The 19,174-nt window shown below is 38.6% G+C and overlaps 1 protein-coding gene across 11 annotated transcripts in view; it reads right to left on the reverse strand.

The window, feature by feature from the left end:
* Positions 1-18,503, reverse strand: part of Supt20h (SPT20 homolog, SAGA complex component) — a 35,496-nt gene extending 16,993 nt beyond the window's left edge. For 3 of the 11 annotated variants that reach the window (XM_038348026.1, XM_038348028.1, XM_038348024.1), the window contains exons 1-15: positions 18,240-18,503; positions 16,412-16,498; positions 15,235-15,270; positions 14,642-14,714; positions 14,514-14,568; positions 13,934-14,000; positions 12,097-12,226; positions 10,560-10,663; positions 6,273-6,389; positions 6,109-6,162; positions 4,779-4,918; positions 3,858-4,014; positions 3,712-3,768; positions 2,524-2,595; positions 588-745 (exon numbers count right to left, since the gene is read on the reverse strand). In XM_038348026.1, the coding sequence (XP_038203954.1) occupies positions 588-745; positions 2,524-2,595; positions 3,712-3,768; positions 3,858-4,014; positions 4,779-4,918; positions 6,109-6,162; positions 6,273-6,389; positions 10,560-10,663; positions 12,097-12,226; positions 13,934-14,000; positions 14,514-14,568; positions 14,642-14,714; positions 15,235-15,270; positions 16,412-16,414 (1,223 nt within the window). In that variant the 5' untranslated portion in view covers positions 16,415-16,498; positions 18,240-18,503. The remainder of the gene's footprint in view (positions 1-587; positions 746-2,523; positions 2,596-3,711; positions 3,769-3,857; positions 4,015-4,778; positions 4,919-6,108; positions 6,163-6,272; positions 6,390-10,559; positions 10,664-12,096; positions 12,227-13,933; positions 14,001-14,513; positions 14,569-14,641; positions 14,715-15,234; positions 15,271-16,411; positions 16,499-18,239) is intronic. The other 8 variants (XM_038348034.1, XM_038348029.1, XM_038348035.1 and 5 more) reach the window with 6 other exon arrangements.
* Between the last annotated feature and the right edge of the window lie 671 nt (positions 18,504-19,174).

The raw sequence follows: 19,174 nt of genomic DNA on the forward strand, positions 1-19,174 counted from the left end.
AATAATTTGACATACAACTGGCCTTGACAATTTTTCATTTTCCTGAACTCTTTTCCATTTTTTAAAACAGTATGAATGTGATTTAAAAAAAAAACTAACTAATAATAAAAGTAACCATACAATCCAAATTACCCCAGCCCTCAAGAAACAGATGCAGAGGCAAGCCAATCTCTGTGAGTTTGAGGCCAGCCTAGTCTCCATAGCATGTTCCAATCCAGCCAGGGATACACAGGCTCTGCTCACACTCCCAACCACAAAATCAAAACTAAGTTTTAGTATCCTGTACTTATGATGTACCATTAAGAAAATCAACTACATAAACTGCCAACAACAAAATCCTAAGAATGTCCTTCAGAGCTACCACAAAAACAATTAGCTACACTTTTTAAAAAAAATGATTATGAATAACTTAGAGAACATAGCAACTGCATTTTAACTTTATTCACATCCACTGTCAAAATGTACTGCTATATAGATTAAATACCAAACCCCCAAAGAAAAAGGGTATTTACTAGCTGGCACTTCCCCGGTAGTTCTAAATAAGTTCTGGATGCCTCTGTGTCTTACATATACTCAACAGGACTCACTGGGATGGAGACATCTGACTGTCATTTTCTTCATCTGCTTTCCATGGCTGTATTTTACCATAGTAGAGTGGATCACCAAGAGACTGTAAAATGGTCAGTTTTGTTTTCTGATACTGAGTACCACCTTCACATTCAAATACATAATCGTCTTTTACATCCTGAAAAGGACAGAGAGACCCAAATAGTATCTTCTCAAATGGCAAGAAAATTAATTAATTAATTAATTAATTAAGTAAAACTGACTCATGTCAGGTATATACATGGCACTAAACAAATTTTTTTTTTTTTTTTTTTTTTTTTTTTTTTTTTTTTGGTTTTTCGAGACAGGGTTTCCCTGTAGTTTCTAGAGCCTGTCCTGGAACTAGCTCTTGTAGACCAGGCTGGCCTCAAACTCAGAGATCCGCCTGCCTCTGCCTCCCGAGTGCTGGGATTAAAGGCGTGCGCCACCACCGCCCGGCTACTAGACAAATATTTAAGGCAGTATAAAAACATCAAGTTCATGATGATTACACATGCTATTGAGTCATTCACTAGGAAATTGCTAAACATTTCTACACGCATAATGAAAATCACAGCAAACATTAACTGAATATTGCCACAGCACTTAACAAGTGATATCCCACCAACTCATGGCTGGCATGGCCTTTTCCACATCATAGGTAAGGGAATTGGTCAGGTATAGTGGCACATGTCTTTAACTCCAGCACTTGGGAAACAGAGGCAGGTGCATGTCTTTGAGTTCAGAATCAGCCTGGTCCATCCAGTGAGCTCCAGGCTACCAAGGACTATAAAGTAAGACCCTATCTCATAAATGATCAACAAACAAATGGATGAATGGAAAGGAATTTCACAGCCCAAACCCTCATAGAGAACTGCTGCATAGGACCCTTTCTTCACACAGGTCTTTATGCTAAGTGTCCCAATGCTGCATCTCATCAAGCCTGACAGACATGCACAGAGCTTCATACACTGCACATACAACTGTAATTTTAATAATCTGAAAATAAAGTCTGAAGGTAGCAATGTTTTTGTCATTGGCCATTCATATAAAACATCCTGTGTCCATAAAACCTTATTATTTTGCCCCCATTATTCCAATTTCTCCCTTTAAGAAATAACTACAACGAAGCCTGGCAGTGGTGGTGCACACCTTTAATCCCAGCACTGAGAGGAGGCAAAGGCAGCAAAATGGCAACAAGTGTGAGACCAGCTGATGAATATAGCAAAATTCTGGGCAAGCCTGGTCACACAGAGAATCATGTCTCAAACAAAGACATCTTTAAAAGAACACACTAGTTTGAAACAAAAGAAAAGTGAAAACCACCAACATGCAACAAAAACAAAAAATGCAATTTTGTTTTCTGTAAGACAGTCTCACTATGTATCCCAAGATGATCTCAAATGCGTCCTTTTCCAATAGGAGCTTCCCTCGTTCTGGACTTCCAGTTATGTACCACTAGGCTTGACACTTATTTTGGTTTTTGAGTAGCTCCCTATGTACTCCAGGCTGACCTCCAACCTGTAATTATGTTTCCTGCCTCTGCCTCCAAGAGCTGTGACTATAGGCACGGGCTATCATACCCCACTCATAAGTTACATTAAAACTGCTCTGTAAAATGAAAAACACACTTTAAAAAAATTTTTCTTGAAGCCCACAAGAGCTCTAAATGTAGTTTTAAAAAGTTATACATTACAAGTAAATTTTTGTTTAATAAATTCAGAACCAGTTTATAAACAATATTGTTAGCGAAATATGGTGGGGACACACCTGACACTTGGGCAATAAAGGCAAGAGGAACAGTATGTTCGAGGTCAGCTGTGGCTACACTGCAAATCAGAGGCTAATCTGTGCTACAAGAGACACTGTTTCAAAACAAAAAACAAAATAAACAAGCAAACTGTATTATTAACGAAAAAAACTAGCCTAATTACTTACATGGGCCGGCCAGACTGTTGGTTGAGAGTCATCAGATTTGATGGATTTTTCCACTTTAGCATATTTCTCCACCTAAATGATAAAGACATGGAATAAAATGGAATCAGTATCTGAAAAAAGAGAAGAACCTGCAAAATTCAATAAGAACAGAGTGAGCATAAGGGTTTTAACTACCAGTATCACTGAACACTTGTATTTAACGATGTGTTTAATTAAAGGTCTAGTATGTGGAGCTACAGATGATTAAGCAGTTAAGAGCACTACTTGCCTGAGGGCCACACATGACACAAAAAGACAGTAATGGCTTTCTTTGTTGGTTTGTAGACATAGTCTATTAATGCCTTTGGACTTGTGTTTCAATTGTTATAACAATTATACAAAAAGCATTATTGAAATAAATAACTTTGAAATATGAATCATAATAAACCGAGTAAGGGCTGGTGAGATGGCTTAGTAGATAAAGGTGCTTGCTACTGAAACTGAAGACCTGATTTGATGCCTAGTAGCAATGTGGTAGAAGCAAAGAATAAACTTTGATATTCCACACATGCACATGCACACACACATACAAAAGTACGTATATAAAAGATAACTGGGTAAATAATAAAAATCAACTCTAAAAGACACAGGAAATGAAATAAAATGCTATCCTTCATTAATACCCCTAGCCACTTAGAATTTGTATGTCTTCAAGATTATCAGTAAAGAATAGCGCTGGGAGTTCCTAATTTCAACCATGGATTGAATAAAGATACTACTAATCTTTAAATGTTAGCAGTTTAAGTACATAAGCATTATGAGTTAATTATGAAGAAATACTACAGAAAAACACTAGACCATTTCCTGAGCAATACATTATATAAAATATGCCACACTCTTTTGAAACTTTATCATTACTCCTGCTCCTAACACAGAACTCTAAATGTCCTTATGAAAATGAGGCTGCATTGGTGGCCTCCCCAGAATGTCTTGAGCTGTGAAACTGACTAAGAGGAGGATCATCCCACATTTGAGGACAGCCTGGGCTACACAGCAAGACCCAGGTTCAAAAACACAACAAACTTACACGAATGATGTAAACACACAGCTTCTTAAAATGAGACTTTCAAAAGCAAGTTTTCTGGTTTATTTTCTCACAGCATTAGCTACCTAATGAACTTTGGCCCTGTGCGAGAGGGCAGCACTCACGTCTACTTCAGAAGGCACAGCCAGGTTACAGGGGCTCCGTTTCCACATGTCCACACACTGAAAGTTTAAAGTAGTATAATTACACCAAAAAACCTAAAAAACAAAGCTAGCCTGTCAGAACAGTGAGCTCCTGAAGAACTACTTACATTTCCTGCTTTAGAGATCTTGAGGTCATAATGCTGACCTGCTTTCCTTTCCTTCCGTTTTTGTAAGAAATCAAGTAATCTCAGCTGAGGAGGAGGAGGACAATGAGACAGGTCCTGCTGCCGGTTCAGGGAAGACCTGGAATACCTCTTCAAACACCTAACACAAATTAGAACACACAAAGCAACAACTCATAATCTATATGGGAAAGCAGCAGCGTGAATTAATTATAGATTAAATCACAAAAGCTTATATAACACTCTCACACCAGCAAGCTTTAGGCACAGGAGAAACAAAAAGAATAACACAAAATTCTCCTGACCATGTAGCCAAGCTGATTAGAATCCCAAAATGGAGAGGCAGTCATTATAAATTAATCTCTAAACCAGGCAGTAGTGGTGGTGGCGCACGCCTTTAATCCCAACAACTGGGAGGCAGAGGCAGGTGGACCTATGTGAGTTCGAGGCCAGCCTGGTCTACAAGAGCTAGTTCCAGGACAGGCTCCAAAGCTACAGAGAAACTGTCTCAGAAAAACAAAACAACAACAACAAAAAAATCTCTAAAACTGCGATTGTATTTTCTTGAAACTTGCAAGTTACATTCTGTTTCCTTGCTGTTTCCAATTAGTGTTGTGAAAGAATGAAGCCACTGCCCTTCTGCTCCTATCTGGTCTTTTCTCAGCCTCACAAGCTTTGTGAACAGACCATACTTTACAGAAGTTCCTTCGTTAAAAGACTGCAGACAACACTACTTTACAATAATGCAGGGAATATTTTTTAAAAATTCTATCACACAAAATCATAATGCAAGGCCATTAAAAATCCCATTTTCAAATTTAAAAGTGCAGCAGTGCTATGCTGATGGAAAGGGCACTGTGGCTAGCAACATTTAAGAGCCTGTGTAACATAAGTGCAGGCAATTACCGTTTCATTGGGCGAGTGTTCATTTTTTGCCGGTTATAGAGCAGCCTATTTGCGGTACAAGCTACTGCCACAGACGGGTCAAGACACAGTGGTTCTGCTGTAGCTAGAATCAGTTGGCTCTCAAGCAAAAGTTTGTCTTCCTGAAATACACAGGAATATATGTCAGCTTCAAATACATTTTTGATAATCTTTACAAATATACATCATTTAACCCAGAAATATTCCTTGGAAGTTTACTAAAGATTAAAGTAACTGTAGTAACTCATTTGCACATTAATGTGTAAACCTGCCAAGATAAACAAACTTCTAATGAAAATTCAGTTATTTGTATATTGTATAAAATAGTCAAATTCAAAGAGTTGAATATTTATTTGGCTGCCTAAAATACAGTTTGTTGGTGACACAGTAGAATTATATTCTCCCTGTGTTTGCCAGTCCTCAGCTTAAGAAACTGATGCTTTACTGCTCTCCAGCACTGACTGTAATTCTGTCTTTGATGTGAAGAACTTTCCACCTTCTTATAGATGGGAAAATCTGACTAACGCTCATCATAGTTCATAAGCACATTTCATAGAGGGCTATTTTATTGCTGACATTTTCTCTTCACAGTAATAGATAAACAAGAGACAGAACTGGAGGATCAATTAGCTGTTATCATTGCTAAGAAATCCTGTTACTAGGTATGGTGATATAGATCTTTACTCTCAGAATTCAGGAAGCTGAGGCAGCAAAATCTTAAGTTCCAAGCCAGCCTGAGCTAGCTATCTTACCCCAAAAAGAAAAAGAAAAGGAAGAAAGGGAGAAAGGAAAGAAGGGAAGGAGGGAGAAAAGACAGGTTTCTTGTAGAATTTTAGAATCCTGAATGAAAGAAAAATCACAATCTATCTGTATTCAATAGTAAGAATAAAGCTTTTGTTTGATAGGAAGAGCACACACCTTTAAACCCAGCACTTAGGAGGCAGAGGATCTCTGTGAGTCTGAGCTCAAGCCTGGCCTATAGAGGGAGTTCCAGGACATCCAGGATTATTATATTAAAACAAAATCAAACCAAACCAAACCAAACCAAACAAAACCAAATTTCACATTAGGCTTCATAAATTAACTTAAGAGTAGTTTATCAGCAAGGATGGAAGCAATTTGGGACTGCATTATAAAGTTCCTTGAGATATTTCCAAATGTACAGAGACTTTAAAATCCTAAAGCTCCTAAGGGAATCTTGTTTTTGTCCAAATGTCCAACCCAACAAACCAATCAAATGTGAGTAAAAGGAAGCCTCTCACTGATGCGTCACACTGTGGGGGGCCTACCTAGGATTAGAGAGAGAACTAACCTGGGTCCATTTATGGTTGTCACTTGTTATAGAATGAACATCACAAACTAAAGTCTGAAAGAAACAAAACATTTTAAAACATGTTTGTTCATACAAATATATGGACATTAAACAAAAATCCATCTAAAACAACACCTAGTACTTCCTAAGTAAACATTCCATACCTGCATTGTTGGACGTAAGAGAATGTGCCTGCTTTGGTAACCAGGAGACTTCATATTGCTGGACTGCCTATAGTCACGTATTTCTGCTATCACACATCCACAATGAAAAATATTAACCTGTTTTAAGTAAAAAAAAAAATTCAGGTAAATGTCATTTTCCAAAAGTCAAAATAAGCAAAATTATACTGAATGTTTCAATCTTAAAATTCTGTACCTTCAATAGATATCTTAGTGGATACACCACTATATAAACTACTAAAGAGGATCATTTATTTTTATGTGCATCATTATAGAAAGCAATTTAAAACTGTTAATAGTAGATGACTGCATCTGCTGACATCCAGGATGGCTTTCGCATTCACCTGTGACAGACATTACTGCAGTTCCTTTAAGAATGAGGTTCTTCCAAACAAGTGGAAGACTTGTATGACAAGAACTTTAAATCTTTGAAGAAAGAAATTGAAGACACCAGAAAGTGGAAAGATCTCCCATGCTCTTGGGTAGGAAGAATTATCATAGTAAAAATGGCAATCATCCCAAAAGCAATCTACAGATTCAATGCAATGCCCATCAAAATCCCAGCAAAATTCTTCAAAGACCTTGAAAGAATGATACACAACTTCATATGAAAAAGCAAAAAACCCAGGATAGCCAAAACAATCCTGTACGATAAAAAGAACTTCTGGAGGCATCGCAGTCCCTTATTTCAAACTCTACTACAGAGCTATAGTACTGAAAACAGCCTGATAGTGGCATAAGAACAGACAGGAGGACCAATGGAACTGAATAGAAGACCCAGATATCAATTCACACATCTTCAAACACCTGATTTTTGAGAAGTAAGCAAAAAATATTAAATGGAAAAAAGAAAGCATATTTAACAAGTGGTGCTGGCATAACTGAATATCAACATGTAGAAGAATGAAAACGGACCCATATCTATCACCATGCACAAAACTCAAGTCCAAATGGATCAAAGACCTCAACATAAAGCCAGCCACACTGAACCTTATAGAAGAGAAAGTGGGAAGTACACTTGAATGCATTAACACAGGGAACCACTTTTAAAATATAACCCTACCAGCACAGACACTGAGAGAAACAGTTAATAAATGGAACCTCCTGAAACCAAAAAGCTTCTGTAAAGCAAAGGACACGGTCAACAAGACAAAACGACAGCCTACAGAATGGGAAAAGATCTTCACTAACCCCACATCAGACAGAGGTCTGAGCTCCAAAATATAAAAAGAACTCAAGAAATTGGACATCAAAAGAACACATAATCCAATTAAAAAAAAAATGGAGTACAGACCTAAACAGAGAACTCTCAACAGAGGAATCTAAATGGCTGAAAGACACTTAAGGAAATGCTCAACATCCTTAGTCATCAGAGAAATGCAAATCAAAACAACTCTGAGATTCCATCTCACACCTGAAAGAATGGCCAAGATCAAAAACACTGATGACAACTTATGCTGGAGAGGCTGTGGGGTAAAGGGAACACTTCTGCATTGCTGGTGCGAGCGCAAGCTGGTACAGCCCCTTTGGATGTCAGTGTGGCGATTTCTCAGAAAATTAGGAAAGAACCTTCCTCAAGACCCAATAACAACACTTTTGGGTATATATCTAAAGGATGCTCAATCGTGCCACAAGGACATGTGCTCAACTATGTTAATAGCAGCTTTGTCATAGCCAGAACTTAGAAACAATCTAAATGCCCCTCGACCGAAGAATAGATAAGAAAAATGTGGTTCATTTTCAGAATGGAGTACTACACAGCAGAAAAAAAATAACGACATCTTGAATTTTGCAGGAAAATGGATAGAGCTAGAAAACATAATTTTGAGTGAGGTAACTGAGACACAGAAAGACAATTATCACATGTACTCACTTATAAAGCAAAGAAAGCCAGCCTACAAACCACAATCCCAGAGAACTTAGACAACAATAAGGACACTAAGAGAGACTTACATAGATCTAATATACATGGGATGCAGAAAGTAGAAAAAGACAAGATCTCCCGAGTAAATTGGGAGCATGGGGACCTTGGGGGGGAGGGTTGAAGGCAGGAGGGGAGAAGTAGGAGGGGATCAGAGAAAAATGTAGAGCTCAATAAAAATCAATAAAAAAAAGAATGGCTTTTCTGAAGCTTGTTAGCTCTTTATTTCACTTGGCTAGCACTGTAATGGTTATAGAGTTTGTCACTACAATACACTGTCAATCAACTGTGCCAGAATTTCAGCTTCTGGATTTAACTTCCATATTTCCTTTCCTAAATTTTCTAGACTTTTTAGACTGTATTAATAAGAAGGAAATAACCATGAATTTAACTCACATCTGTGTTGTATTGCAAGTTTAAACAACCTAAGCACTCAGTTCACTATGATTTGCCTACTCCCTCATAGCATGTCCAGGCACTTTTTACCATTACAGTTATCTATGCTCAAATACAAATTGATAAATACAACTGATATGTCTATAAACAAAACCCTAATAGTCTTTATCTTAGGTCAACCAGGCTAATACTAATAGTTAGTCTAGGAATTATAAACCTGACTTAGCATGCTTTCTTTAAAGCAATACTTACTAATTAATTAATACTTATCTATTAATCAGGTTTTAACAATAAATATTTAAAATATTACATTTGCTACAGAGAAACCCTGTCTCGAAAAACCAAAAAAAAAAAATATATATATATTACATTTGGTCAAAGCTATATTTTTTATCACTTTGTTATTAACAACTAGAAGCTTAGTTTAGCAATACCTTCCTAACTATACTAATCACTACCATCCTTACAGCTGAATACAGCACATGATTTGTTACCAAAGGACAACAACTAGCTTATCTCTAGTTAGGATTAAATAAAGCAACCCTCTTTTAACCAATTCAGTTAAACACCTGGCTATTGGCAGTATCTTCATCTATCTAATAACTATTACCCAACAACAATACCTATGTAACTGCTCTCTCTGTAATTATTTTCCAATTTACTTAACTATCAAATCAACATGAAGCTGAAGATGGCCTTGAACTTGACTCTGACCAATGCCGGGATGAAAGGCATGTGCCATAATGCCTGGCTATACTGACGCTTTCATAGGACAATTCCGATTCAAACAGAAAAGTGACTAACAATGCCATGCCATGAGATCAGTGACTTTAAAAAATCATCTAAGAAATGCTTGTTACAATGCTAGATATATGAGTGGACAAAGTGTGATAAAGAGATTGCAGACAAGTTTTCCAGTGCTTTTGTAGTGATAAGGAAAACTCCTAATCGACAGCTGAAAAAACAGTGAGATCAGAAGGTTTTCAAGTTGTGAATACAGCATGTTTATATTGTGCATTTAGTGGAGGCATACGGTTGTAAGCCACCAAAAAGGGAAAGATCTAGAAGGGAAATGGAAATCAGGCCTTAGGAATAGGATTCATTCCTAAGGAAAGAAAAAGTATGGAGAAAGACGCAGGAATGCGGGTCAACTGGTTCCACTAACACCTGAAGGAACGGGAGTCAGGTCAAGGCAGCAAAAAGAGCAAGCGAGTCACTTATAGGTCACTGTTTGTAAGTAAGTTTCATAAACAGTAGAAAATTATTCTTTTATTAATTTCTTAATTTTAACCTTGGGAAATTTCCAGGATAATTAACAGCAATTTCAGAAGCAATCAATCAGCACATGGCAGTGCAGCAATCAAGTACGCCACGATAAACCATTTTAATGAGCACTGTGTAATGTCTCCTTTTATGCTCTCAACACTACTGATAATACTTGTGTGTATAGCAGCTCATGTCTACAACTGTAGCACACAAGGGCTGAGACAAGGATATCACCAGTTCTAACTAGCCAGACAGGATACAAATGAGCTCTTATCTTAAAAAAGAAAACAAAACAAAACCACAACACAAAGGATATGTACATACTAAAATGTAACACACACACAATACAAAACATTTTTCTGGGGGTTTAGTGTAGTTTAGCTGTAGACTGGTAGCCTAACATATATGGCCTTGAGTTCACTACCCAGTACCAAAAAGAAGGGGGAAAAAAGACATTTGTGTGTGTGGGGGTACATATGAAATACACACACACACACACACACACACACACACACACACACACACACACACACACGTTTTAGAAATGGAGTTTTACTATGTTGCCCAGGCTTGCCTCAGACTTCCTTGAGATGTTCCTGTTTCAGCCTTCTAAGCAGCTGGTATGTCGCATGTTACTATATACATGCTATTTTATTCAAACAGGTATTTTGTTTTTTCTTTTTTACCTGTGATTTTTCAAGGAGATCAACCAAAATAGGAGGTAATTCTTCTGCATCTAAGTATTCAAGCAATTCTCCTTCTTCATAAGGCAATCGGATGGTTTCAGAATCTTAATTTTAAAAACAAAAGTTATGAAAACAGGCTCACAAAAGTTAGAACTGTAATTTAAATGGCTTTTAAAAATAAAATACATTGAGCGTGGAGATGGCTCAGTGGTTAAGAGCGCTTGCCATTCTCGCAGAGGACTTGGGTTCTGTACCTAGATCCCACATGGCAGCTTATAGCTGACTGGAACTGTCAGCTCTGTGGGCACCAGCATTCATATGTACATACCACCCCCCCCCCCGCCAAATATATACACATACACATAATTAAAATTAATAAAATCTTAAAATACAGCTCACAGGCTAAGTCTTATAAGTCAATTATACCACATTGCTGGAAAACTTGTTTACTACAAAAGATTTTAAACAAGAACAGGAAAATAAGCACTTTTGATTCTGCCTCTACACGCTGAGTGCTAGGATTATAGGACTTTGATATCACATCTATGTGAAGTTATGAACTAAACTCCAAGCTCTTTGCACGCTGGGCAAGTATTCCACCAGTTAAACTATATTCTTAACCCCATAAATAAAATGCGTCACTAGCTAAGTTCCTTGTAGCCATCATCTTGTTAAATTCAGGGATGTCACTTTAAATGAAATCTAAGTATACTTATGTTTTAATGCTCTTCACATCCACAGTATTAGAAATCTTGTTAAAATTATTTTTAATGTTTACTATTTTTAACATCTCAGTAAAATTATTCAACAGACAATAAATGCTTAACTTCTCAGCTTTTATACTCACTATAAAGTGCAGTCAAAGTACCTTATGTTACCTTAAAATATAAATAGCAATAAAAAAATGCCATTGTTAAAAATCACCTGTTCAATCAACTATAAAGAAATAATCAGGCTGGCAAAACAGCTCAGTGGATAAAGGCACTTGGAGCCAAGACTGAAAACCTGAGTTCTATCCTTGGGACTCATACGCTAGATGACTTAGGTCATCCTGGGACTATAAAGGTGCCATGATCCTCTCTCCATCTCCCCACTAAATAAAATAAAATAAAATATAAAAGAAAAGACAGGGCCTGGGAGATGGCTCAACAGTGAAGAACTCAGACTTATTTTCAATTCCCAGCACCCACATGGTGACTCAAAACCATTTTTAACTTATTCATGGAATGCAACATCTTCTTCTGCCTCTGAAAGTACCTGGCATGCAATGCATACAGGTGAAGGCAAAACATCCATACACATAAAACAAAAAGAAATTAATCTAAAAAAGATTTACTATAAATTATAATACTTTTTAAATGTGAGTTCAGGAAGGATAACCTACACATTACAATGTTAAACATTCTAGCAAAAGCCAAGAGGAGAAAAAACAGAGGATAAGAATTTGTCTTTAGTCAGGACAATCTCTGATTAAAGGTTAAAGAACTACCTTAAAAGCAGAGATATTTTATGTGAAGTATACTTTGGAAGGCCTTACCTGATCCATTTTTCCCCCTGAGCATCAAAGAATACCCTTCATTTCCTGGATATAGATTGACCACTAAACATGACAAAGTTTCTTGCATAACAAGCTTCTCTAACAAGTTCACATTTCGTCTTAATTTCTGCTTTAAAAAGAAACAAAGATCATTAAACAGTATAACCTTGAAAAACAATTCACTTACTATCGGTATTCCTTCCATACTGCAACCCCAAACACTTGGGAACTGTTACAATTCACAGGACAGTATGTCAACTAAATACTTATTCATTAGCAGGCTTTATGCAAATTAACTCACAGCATAAACTGGCTATGCATGGATGTGCACCTGTAGTATCAGCATTTAGAAGAGGCCAAGGCAAAAAGACTTGAGTTCCAGGACAGCCTGGACCATGTTACATTGCAATACCACCTTTTAAACTAGTGATTCTCAACCTGTGAGTCACGACCTCTTGAGGGGGAGGATGGAGAGACTGACCCTTTTTGGGGGAGTTGTCACCTAAGACCATTGGAAAACATAGATATTTACATTACATTTCCTAAAAGTAGCAAAATTACAGTATGAAGTGGCAATGAAAAAAATTTTAGGGGCTGGAGAGATGGCTCAGCAGTTAAGAGCACTGACTGCTCTTCCAGAGGTCGTGAGTTCAATTCCCAGAAATCACACGATGGCTCACAACCATCCATAGTGAGATTCTGGCCTGTAGGCACACATATACACAGAACACTGTATACTAAATAAATATAGTTAAAAAATTTAAAAAAAGAAAAAACTTTACAGTTGGGGATCACCACAACATGAGGAAATATCAGCCATCAGGAAGGCTGAGAAACACTGTTCTAAACAAACAACAAAAAGAGGCATGGCAGCTAATAGCACATGGCAGGCTAAGGCAAAAGAATCATCACCACACTTGAAAGGTAGTCAGAGCTACACAGTGAGGCTCCATCTCAAAGACAGAAACAAACAGAAGAAAGAAAAAAGAAAAAAGAGGAGGGAAAAAAATGAAACCTCTATAACAAAAACACTTAATACAGATATGAAGAGTTGGGAACCTCTTTAACTGCACAGCAATAAGGCCAAAACTGTTCAACAACTTATAATCTACTCAGACGTAAAGAAGTTCAGCAAGTCTAATTAGCTGAAATGTTGAGCCTAAAAAGAGCTTTCTATAAGTTCAATGCAACAGTACTTAAGAACCACCTGAACTGTTTTTTAAAATGCCTATATCTAAATCCATACTAAAATGTTTTCTTAAAGCTGGGTGTGGTGAAACACACATTAATTCCATCACTCTAGAGGCAGGGGCATCTCAGTGAGTTCCATGCCAGCATAACAAAACATGTATCTAAAAACTACATACATACAATAAAGCTTTTCCTTAATAAATTCCAACCTTGCTTAAAAATGTTAATTTTTATTTATTATAATTATAGATACTTTTATGCTGAATTAAAAGTTATGAGTTTAGTCTTTGACCAAATTCATTTTTTACTAACACACTTGAATCCTTCCTGTATGTGTAGTCAAAATCTGAAGAAATGGGTTACTGAAATACTAGCTCAAGTCTGCAAAAACAAATCTCAGAGGAAAATAACGGAAGACACACTGTGGCTTTGTTTATGATGTCCCATTACCCAGACCATTGCTAACTCAGACAGATTAGCCAGGGAATGGAATTGGGTCAGTCAAAAAACTGAGTGGAGTCTGATTGAAAAAGACATTCAACCATGAAGATATAAATCACTAGCTGCTTCAAACATAATGTTCTATACTTCCCCCTTCTACTACAACTCTAAAGCCCAATAATAAAGAGAATTTATATTTATTTACCTTAACCTCAGGTTCTTTTTCACATTCTTCAACATACAAGTCATACAGTTTTTGGAATATAGATTTTCTAGGAAAAAAAGTAATAAATATACAAGGTAAAAATCGTCATGAAATGATTTTGCTTGTTTTTCATTAATTTAAATATTTCAGTTCTGTAATGAAACCCCATAGATAAGACTTTAGTTAATATAGTACATTACCCCTGTATATATGACAAAATATTAATTCCAATGTTTCTACATCAATATGGCTGTTAATTCCTATATAATGCAAATTCAACATGGTAAAGGCATGAGTGTTACATTGCAGGGCTCAATCTAAGAATTCATAATACAGTCTGATCATTTCAGGACTATCTAAAATGCTTAAGATCTGCACTGTTTTGGATTTCTTTGGTTTTTGAAATAGAGATTATAGGGCAGGCTCATATACATTTACAGAAAGACAAAAAACAACTTTATAAACTACTTTTTACTATGACAGCATTTTAATTATAATCTGTCACATAAATTAGATATGAAAAGGTCCATTTGTGATATTCCATCATGAGTCCTAAGTTCCAAATTTTGGAGTATCTCGCATTTTCAGGTCAAGGATGCCCAACCTGTCTGAAGAACTGACAGCATTTGAAATGCCTAGAAAGAAAATAGTAAGTGGTAGTTATCTCATTTCACTGACGCAAAGATGTTATCAATTAAATAGTCATACCTTCCACTAGATAGGTATTTCCTTCTAGGAGGTCTCTGCCGAGCACTTTCAACAATATACTGAAAGAGAGGAGCTGGTCAAACACTTTGTAGTCAGCTTTTACATGAACAACTATAGGTGTGCTTACATCTACAACAGGTCAGGCTGAAAAGCCCACTTAGTCTCCTAGGCTCTGTCATGTGTAAACTTACACCTTGTACACAGGTCATAATCAAAATTTAAATTCCACTAAGACTCACCTACATTTCAGTACAGTAAATTGCAATTTCACAGGAAAAATATATTCTAAATGTCTTATAGCTACATTTATTTTTAAATTGCACATCAGACTGCAAAGGCCCATATTTTAAGATATTTTAGAGAAACTTATTAGGATAGAAAAACAACTTTAGAAATTCTATGGTCTTGTTTAAATAACTTTATTTTATAGCTTAACAAGAATTTCACATGACTGATAATCCAGACATCATCCAGTTTCACATATGCACAGTAAAATACTATATTCACACAGCCTAAAATACCATATTCTCTTGAAGATTACAAAAATTTCTTTCTTACGAAATTTCTGTCAGTTACAATCAGTCATGTCTCACCTCCGCACGATCCAAAGCTTGCTCCAGAGCTTGCTGCTATAAAAAACAAATAGCATATTTGGCAATATTATTTTCAGAAAAAAATGAATACGTACTTGGGCACTTTTCACTAAGTTCTTGTTTCCCTCCCTAAAACAAGGACAATGCTTTACTTCTCTCCTCTATCCTCCAATGCATTACTGGGATTTTGTTTTGTTTTGCTTTTTATGACTGTTTTGGGTATTTGATCATTAAGCAAATAAAAAAAATGCTAAGATGGCATCTACACTCAGTATCTGGCAGCCTGCCATGCCTGTATCACATATTCATATTCCCCTCAAATACTAACGTGTATCATTAATACACAGACATAAAAGGTTAAGAGTCCCACAGTGAAAATTCCCATTTTTCTCTGACAGTGGAGATATAAATAGGCAAGACCTCCAGAGCAGGAAGACGATGCTCATCACAACTCTATTCACTACGGAGGTCAGAGATGGGGCCACATCCTTAGTTCACTTTGTAGCCCAGCCTGGCCTCTGACGCACAGGGACCCAAGACCTGAGATTACAGGTGTGACAAACTAAACCTGTCTACATTTATTAATTTTAAAGCATGCAAGTAAAGGAGTTTGGGGAAATAGTTCTGAGTGCCAGCCACACAATCATGAAGAACAGAGTTTAATCTAGTTCAATCTCCAGAATCCACAGAAGCAAGCTAGATGGCTGGCACACGGCTGGGACCTCAGGGACCAGCCTGACCTACGCAGCCAGTTCTACACCTAAGAGACCATCTGAAAATAAAAGGTGGACAGAGCTGGAGGAGGAATATTAAAGCTATTTTCATTTTCTTTACATACATACATACTCACGTATGTAGAATATGTATAAAAACGATGCAAGAGGAAACTTAAAACACAAGAAACCCAACCTTCCTCCCAAATAATTTGCATTTATATCAACCTCCTTGCCAAAGATTTAGAAAAATGGAAAGGCAAAATCAACTTTTTATCTGTGTGATTCAGATGTGATAATCCTCCCACTGATGGATAAGAAAGACACCAGCCATTTATTTTATAGACAATATTTTGACATGACTGCTAAATTATTTGAGTGTTTCTGTATACTATTATCTTTATGGAGTTAAAGAAGAGAATACCTGTAAAATACAAATTTTAGCATGCTGTGTCACAGCTTACCATTGCGGCATAAGATACAGATCCAAAAAGAAGATAAAACTTAGACGTGTTGTGGAAGTGGAGTGGAAATCATGTCTTTCTCATATACTGCAAAAAACAAAAATGTAAGACTCTTAGCCTAAGACCACAATAAGAAAGACTGTCATTATCAGGAAAATTCCTCAAGGCACATATATTTCTAACACATTTTTAAAACCACAAGAAAACGTTCTTAACCTCCCCCCCGCCCCCCAGAAAAGCAGTTCTCACTAAGAAGGGCTAACTGGTCTCAAAGTTCAAATCACTAACCCCACCACCAAATGTAGTACACTGAGAAAACACTGTCTTTAATTCCAGCACTCGGGAGGCAGAGGCAGGCGGATTTCTGAGTTCGAGGCCAGCCTGGTCTACAAGAGCTAGTTCCAGGACAGGCTCTAGAAACTACAGGGAAACCCTGTCTCGAAAAAACCAAAAACAAACAAACAAAGATGGATGCCCATACCTGTCTCTGGACTCTGGCCAAACACTGCAATGGGGTAAGGGCCCAGAAATTAGAATAACCCACAGTGGAAGCCCACTGTTCTAATTCTTCCTGTCTACCTGTGCTGTGAAGATAATAAAGGTTGTTTTACTATTCTTCCCCCATCATTTGTATGTACTGTCACCTATCTATGCGACTCTGATAAATACAAATGCCAGCGACGAAAAACCAAGATTTCATGTGCCAAACTCTTTTTCAGAGGGAAGGAACCCAAAGCTTAAGTCAGTACAGGCTAAAGAAATATTATCTGGCAGTATTAATTTTTAAAAGCCTAAATGTGGATTCTAGAAATAATCTTTTTAAGAAGGACATTAATCCTGTTTTTGCATTGCTAGAGGAAGCATAAGTTGAACTTATATGAAATCCTTCTGACCACTAAATCTAAATATGAAGCTATACTATAGACTTACAAGGACAATTCGGTAGTTCAAATTAGTTTCTTTTTTTTACTAAATTAGAAGGGAGGGTTTTGTTTTGTTTTGTTTTTCGAGACAGGGTTTTCCCTGTAGTTTCTAGAGCCTGTCCTGGAACTAGCTCTTGTAGACCAGGCTGGCCTCGAACTCAGAGATCCGCCTGCCTCTGCCTCCCGAGTGCTGGGATTAAAGGCGTGCGCCACCACCGCCCGGCAAGGGAGGGGTATTTTTAAACTATTTTATTGCACAGAAGAACGAGCATACACTTGGTGTTATCTGACATTCTGCTTGTAAGTATAATCTACGAGACCCCGTGTGAAAACTATTATAAACGTTATCGGCAGCTCTATTTTACAGAGAACTCGATGCAAGCGACTCTCCCAAGTGTCACTGACCTACGCAGACACCCTGTCCATATTTCAATGTGTCACCTTAGGCTGTAGTTACTATTCCACCCTCCACCCCACTCACTCCCGCACCCATGGTTTCCTAAGCAAAGAGTTACGAATTGACTTGATGACAACACTCACGTATTCCCCTCCTCATGTTGATGTTAAGTTTACACCAATCACAGTACCCGTACTCAATCTAACTTAACTCTGCGCTCCTCTACACTTTTGCAATTGGCGTCCGAACTAGGGACTCTGATGGGCGACAAAAGATGGCTTCCAGGGTAGCCATTCATCAGCTACACTGACTTCCCCGGTGAACTTGGGTCTCACCTGCAGTTTCTTGCTTTTTTTTTTTTTGGTTTTTGGTTTTTGTTTCTAACCCAGGCTTTACCCTCAGAACGCCAAACTCTACAGAGAAGCAGCCGGCTTTTCTTCAATCGTCCCCAGGGACCCCGCCCCCGAAGAAGCGCTCGGCCAAGCCCGCCGAGAGTTTCCAGAAATACCTGTGGCGGAGCCCGAACGACCAGCAGCAGCTGCAGCGCGGGCCGACCGGGCCGAGAGAAGCCGAGGGGCGTTCACGCAGAGCGGCCGCCGCCGGACCCGCCCGAGCCGACACTCTCCCAGACGCGGATCGACCTCCGCCCCGTCACCTCCGACCCCGGCAGCTCCGGGACACCTGACCCACAACCCGAGCCCGACCGACCCGCCCACCACCACCGCCCTCCGCGGCCTCCGGGCCTCAGACCTGGCCTCAGGCCTGGCGTAACGCCTTCCCGAACCTCCAACCGCCACTTCCGGCGACAGCGCTTCCGATTGGCGAGTTCAGCGTGGAAGGGGCGGGGCTTGAGGCGGTGCGAGGCCCGACGCGACTCTCACGCACACCTCCACCAGCGGGTTCCGGCGGCCGTTCTTCTGATTGGCGGGCTGAGTGGGGCGGGCGGGGTTGGAGGCGGGGCAGTGGCCGGAAGTTTTGGAATGGGCTGGGAGCGCTGGGGAGAGCCGCGGATTTTCAATGGCTTTAGCGGAGCTTCAGGAGTGGGCTGAAGCCTGGAGCAAGTTCTCAGGCATGTCTGGCTGGCGCGGGAGCGCGTGGGTGTGAGTTTTGGGGGTGCTAGCGAATTCTTTAGTGTTCTTTACACATTCTTGGTATGTGTATACACGCGGTGCCTGTGGAGCTCAGCAAATTCCTTAGTCCTTTTTACACCGTTTTCCTTAGCTTTTTTACACCTATTTGGGGTGTGCGTGTACGCATGCGGCGCATGTGGCGGTCACCGAACAACTTTCTGGAGTCAGTTTTTTCCTTCACCACCGGTTTACGTGTGTGTGTGTGTCTGTGTGTCTATGTGTGTGTATGCGGCGTATGTAGAGGTCACTGAAAATGTGTGAGTGTGTGTCTGTGTGTGTATGCTGCGCAAGCGGAGGTCACCGAACGTTTTTA

The sequence above is a fragment of the Arvicola amphibius genome, chromosome 11 (genome assembly GCF_903992535.2).
Source record: "Arvicola amphibius chromosome 11, mArvAmp1.2, whole genome shotgun sequence".
In the NCBI taxonomy this organism is placed as follows: domain Eukaryota; kingdom Metazoa; phylum Chordata; class Mammalia; order Rodentia; family Cricetidae; genus Arvicola; species Arvicola amphibius.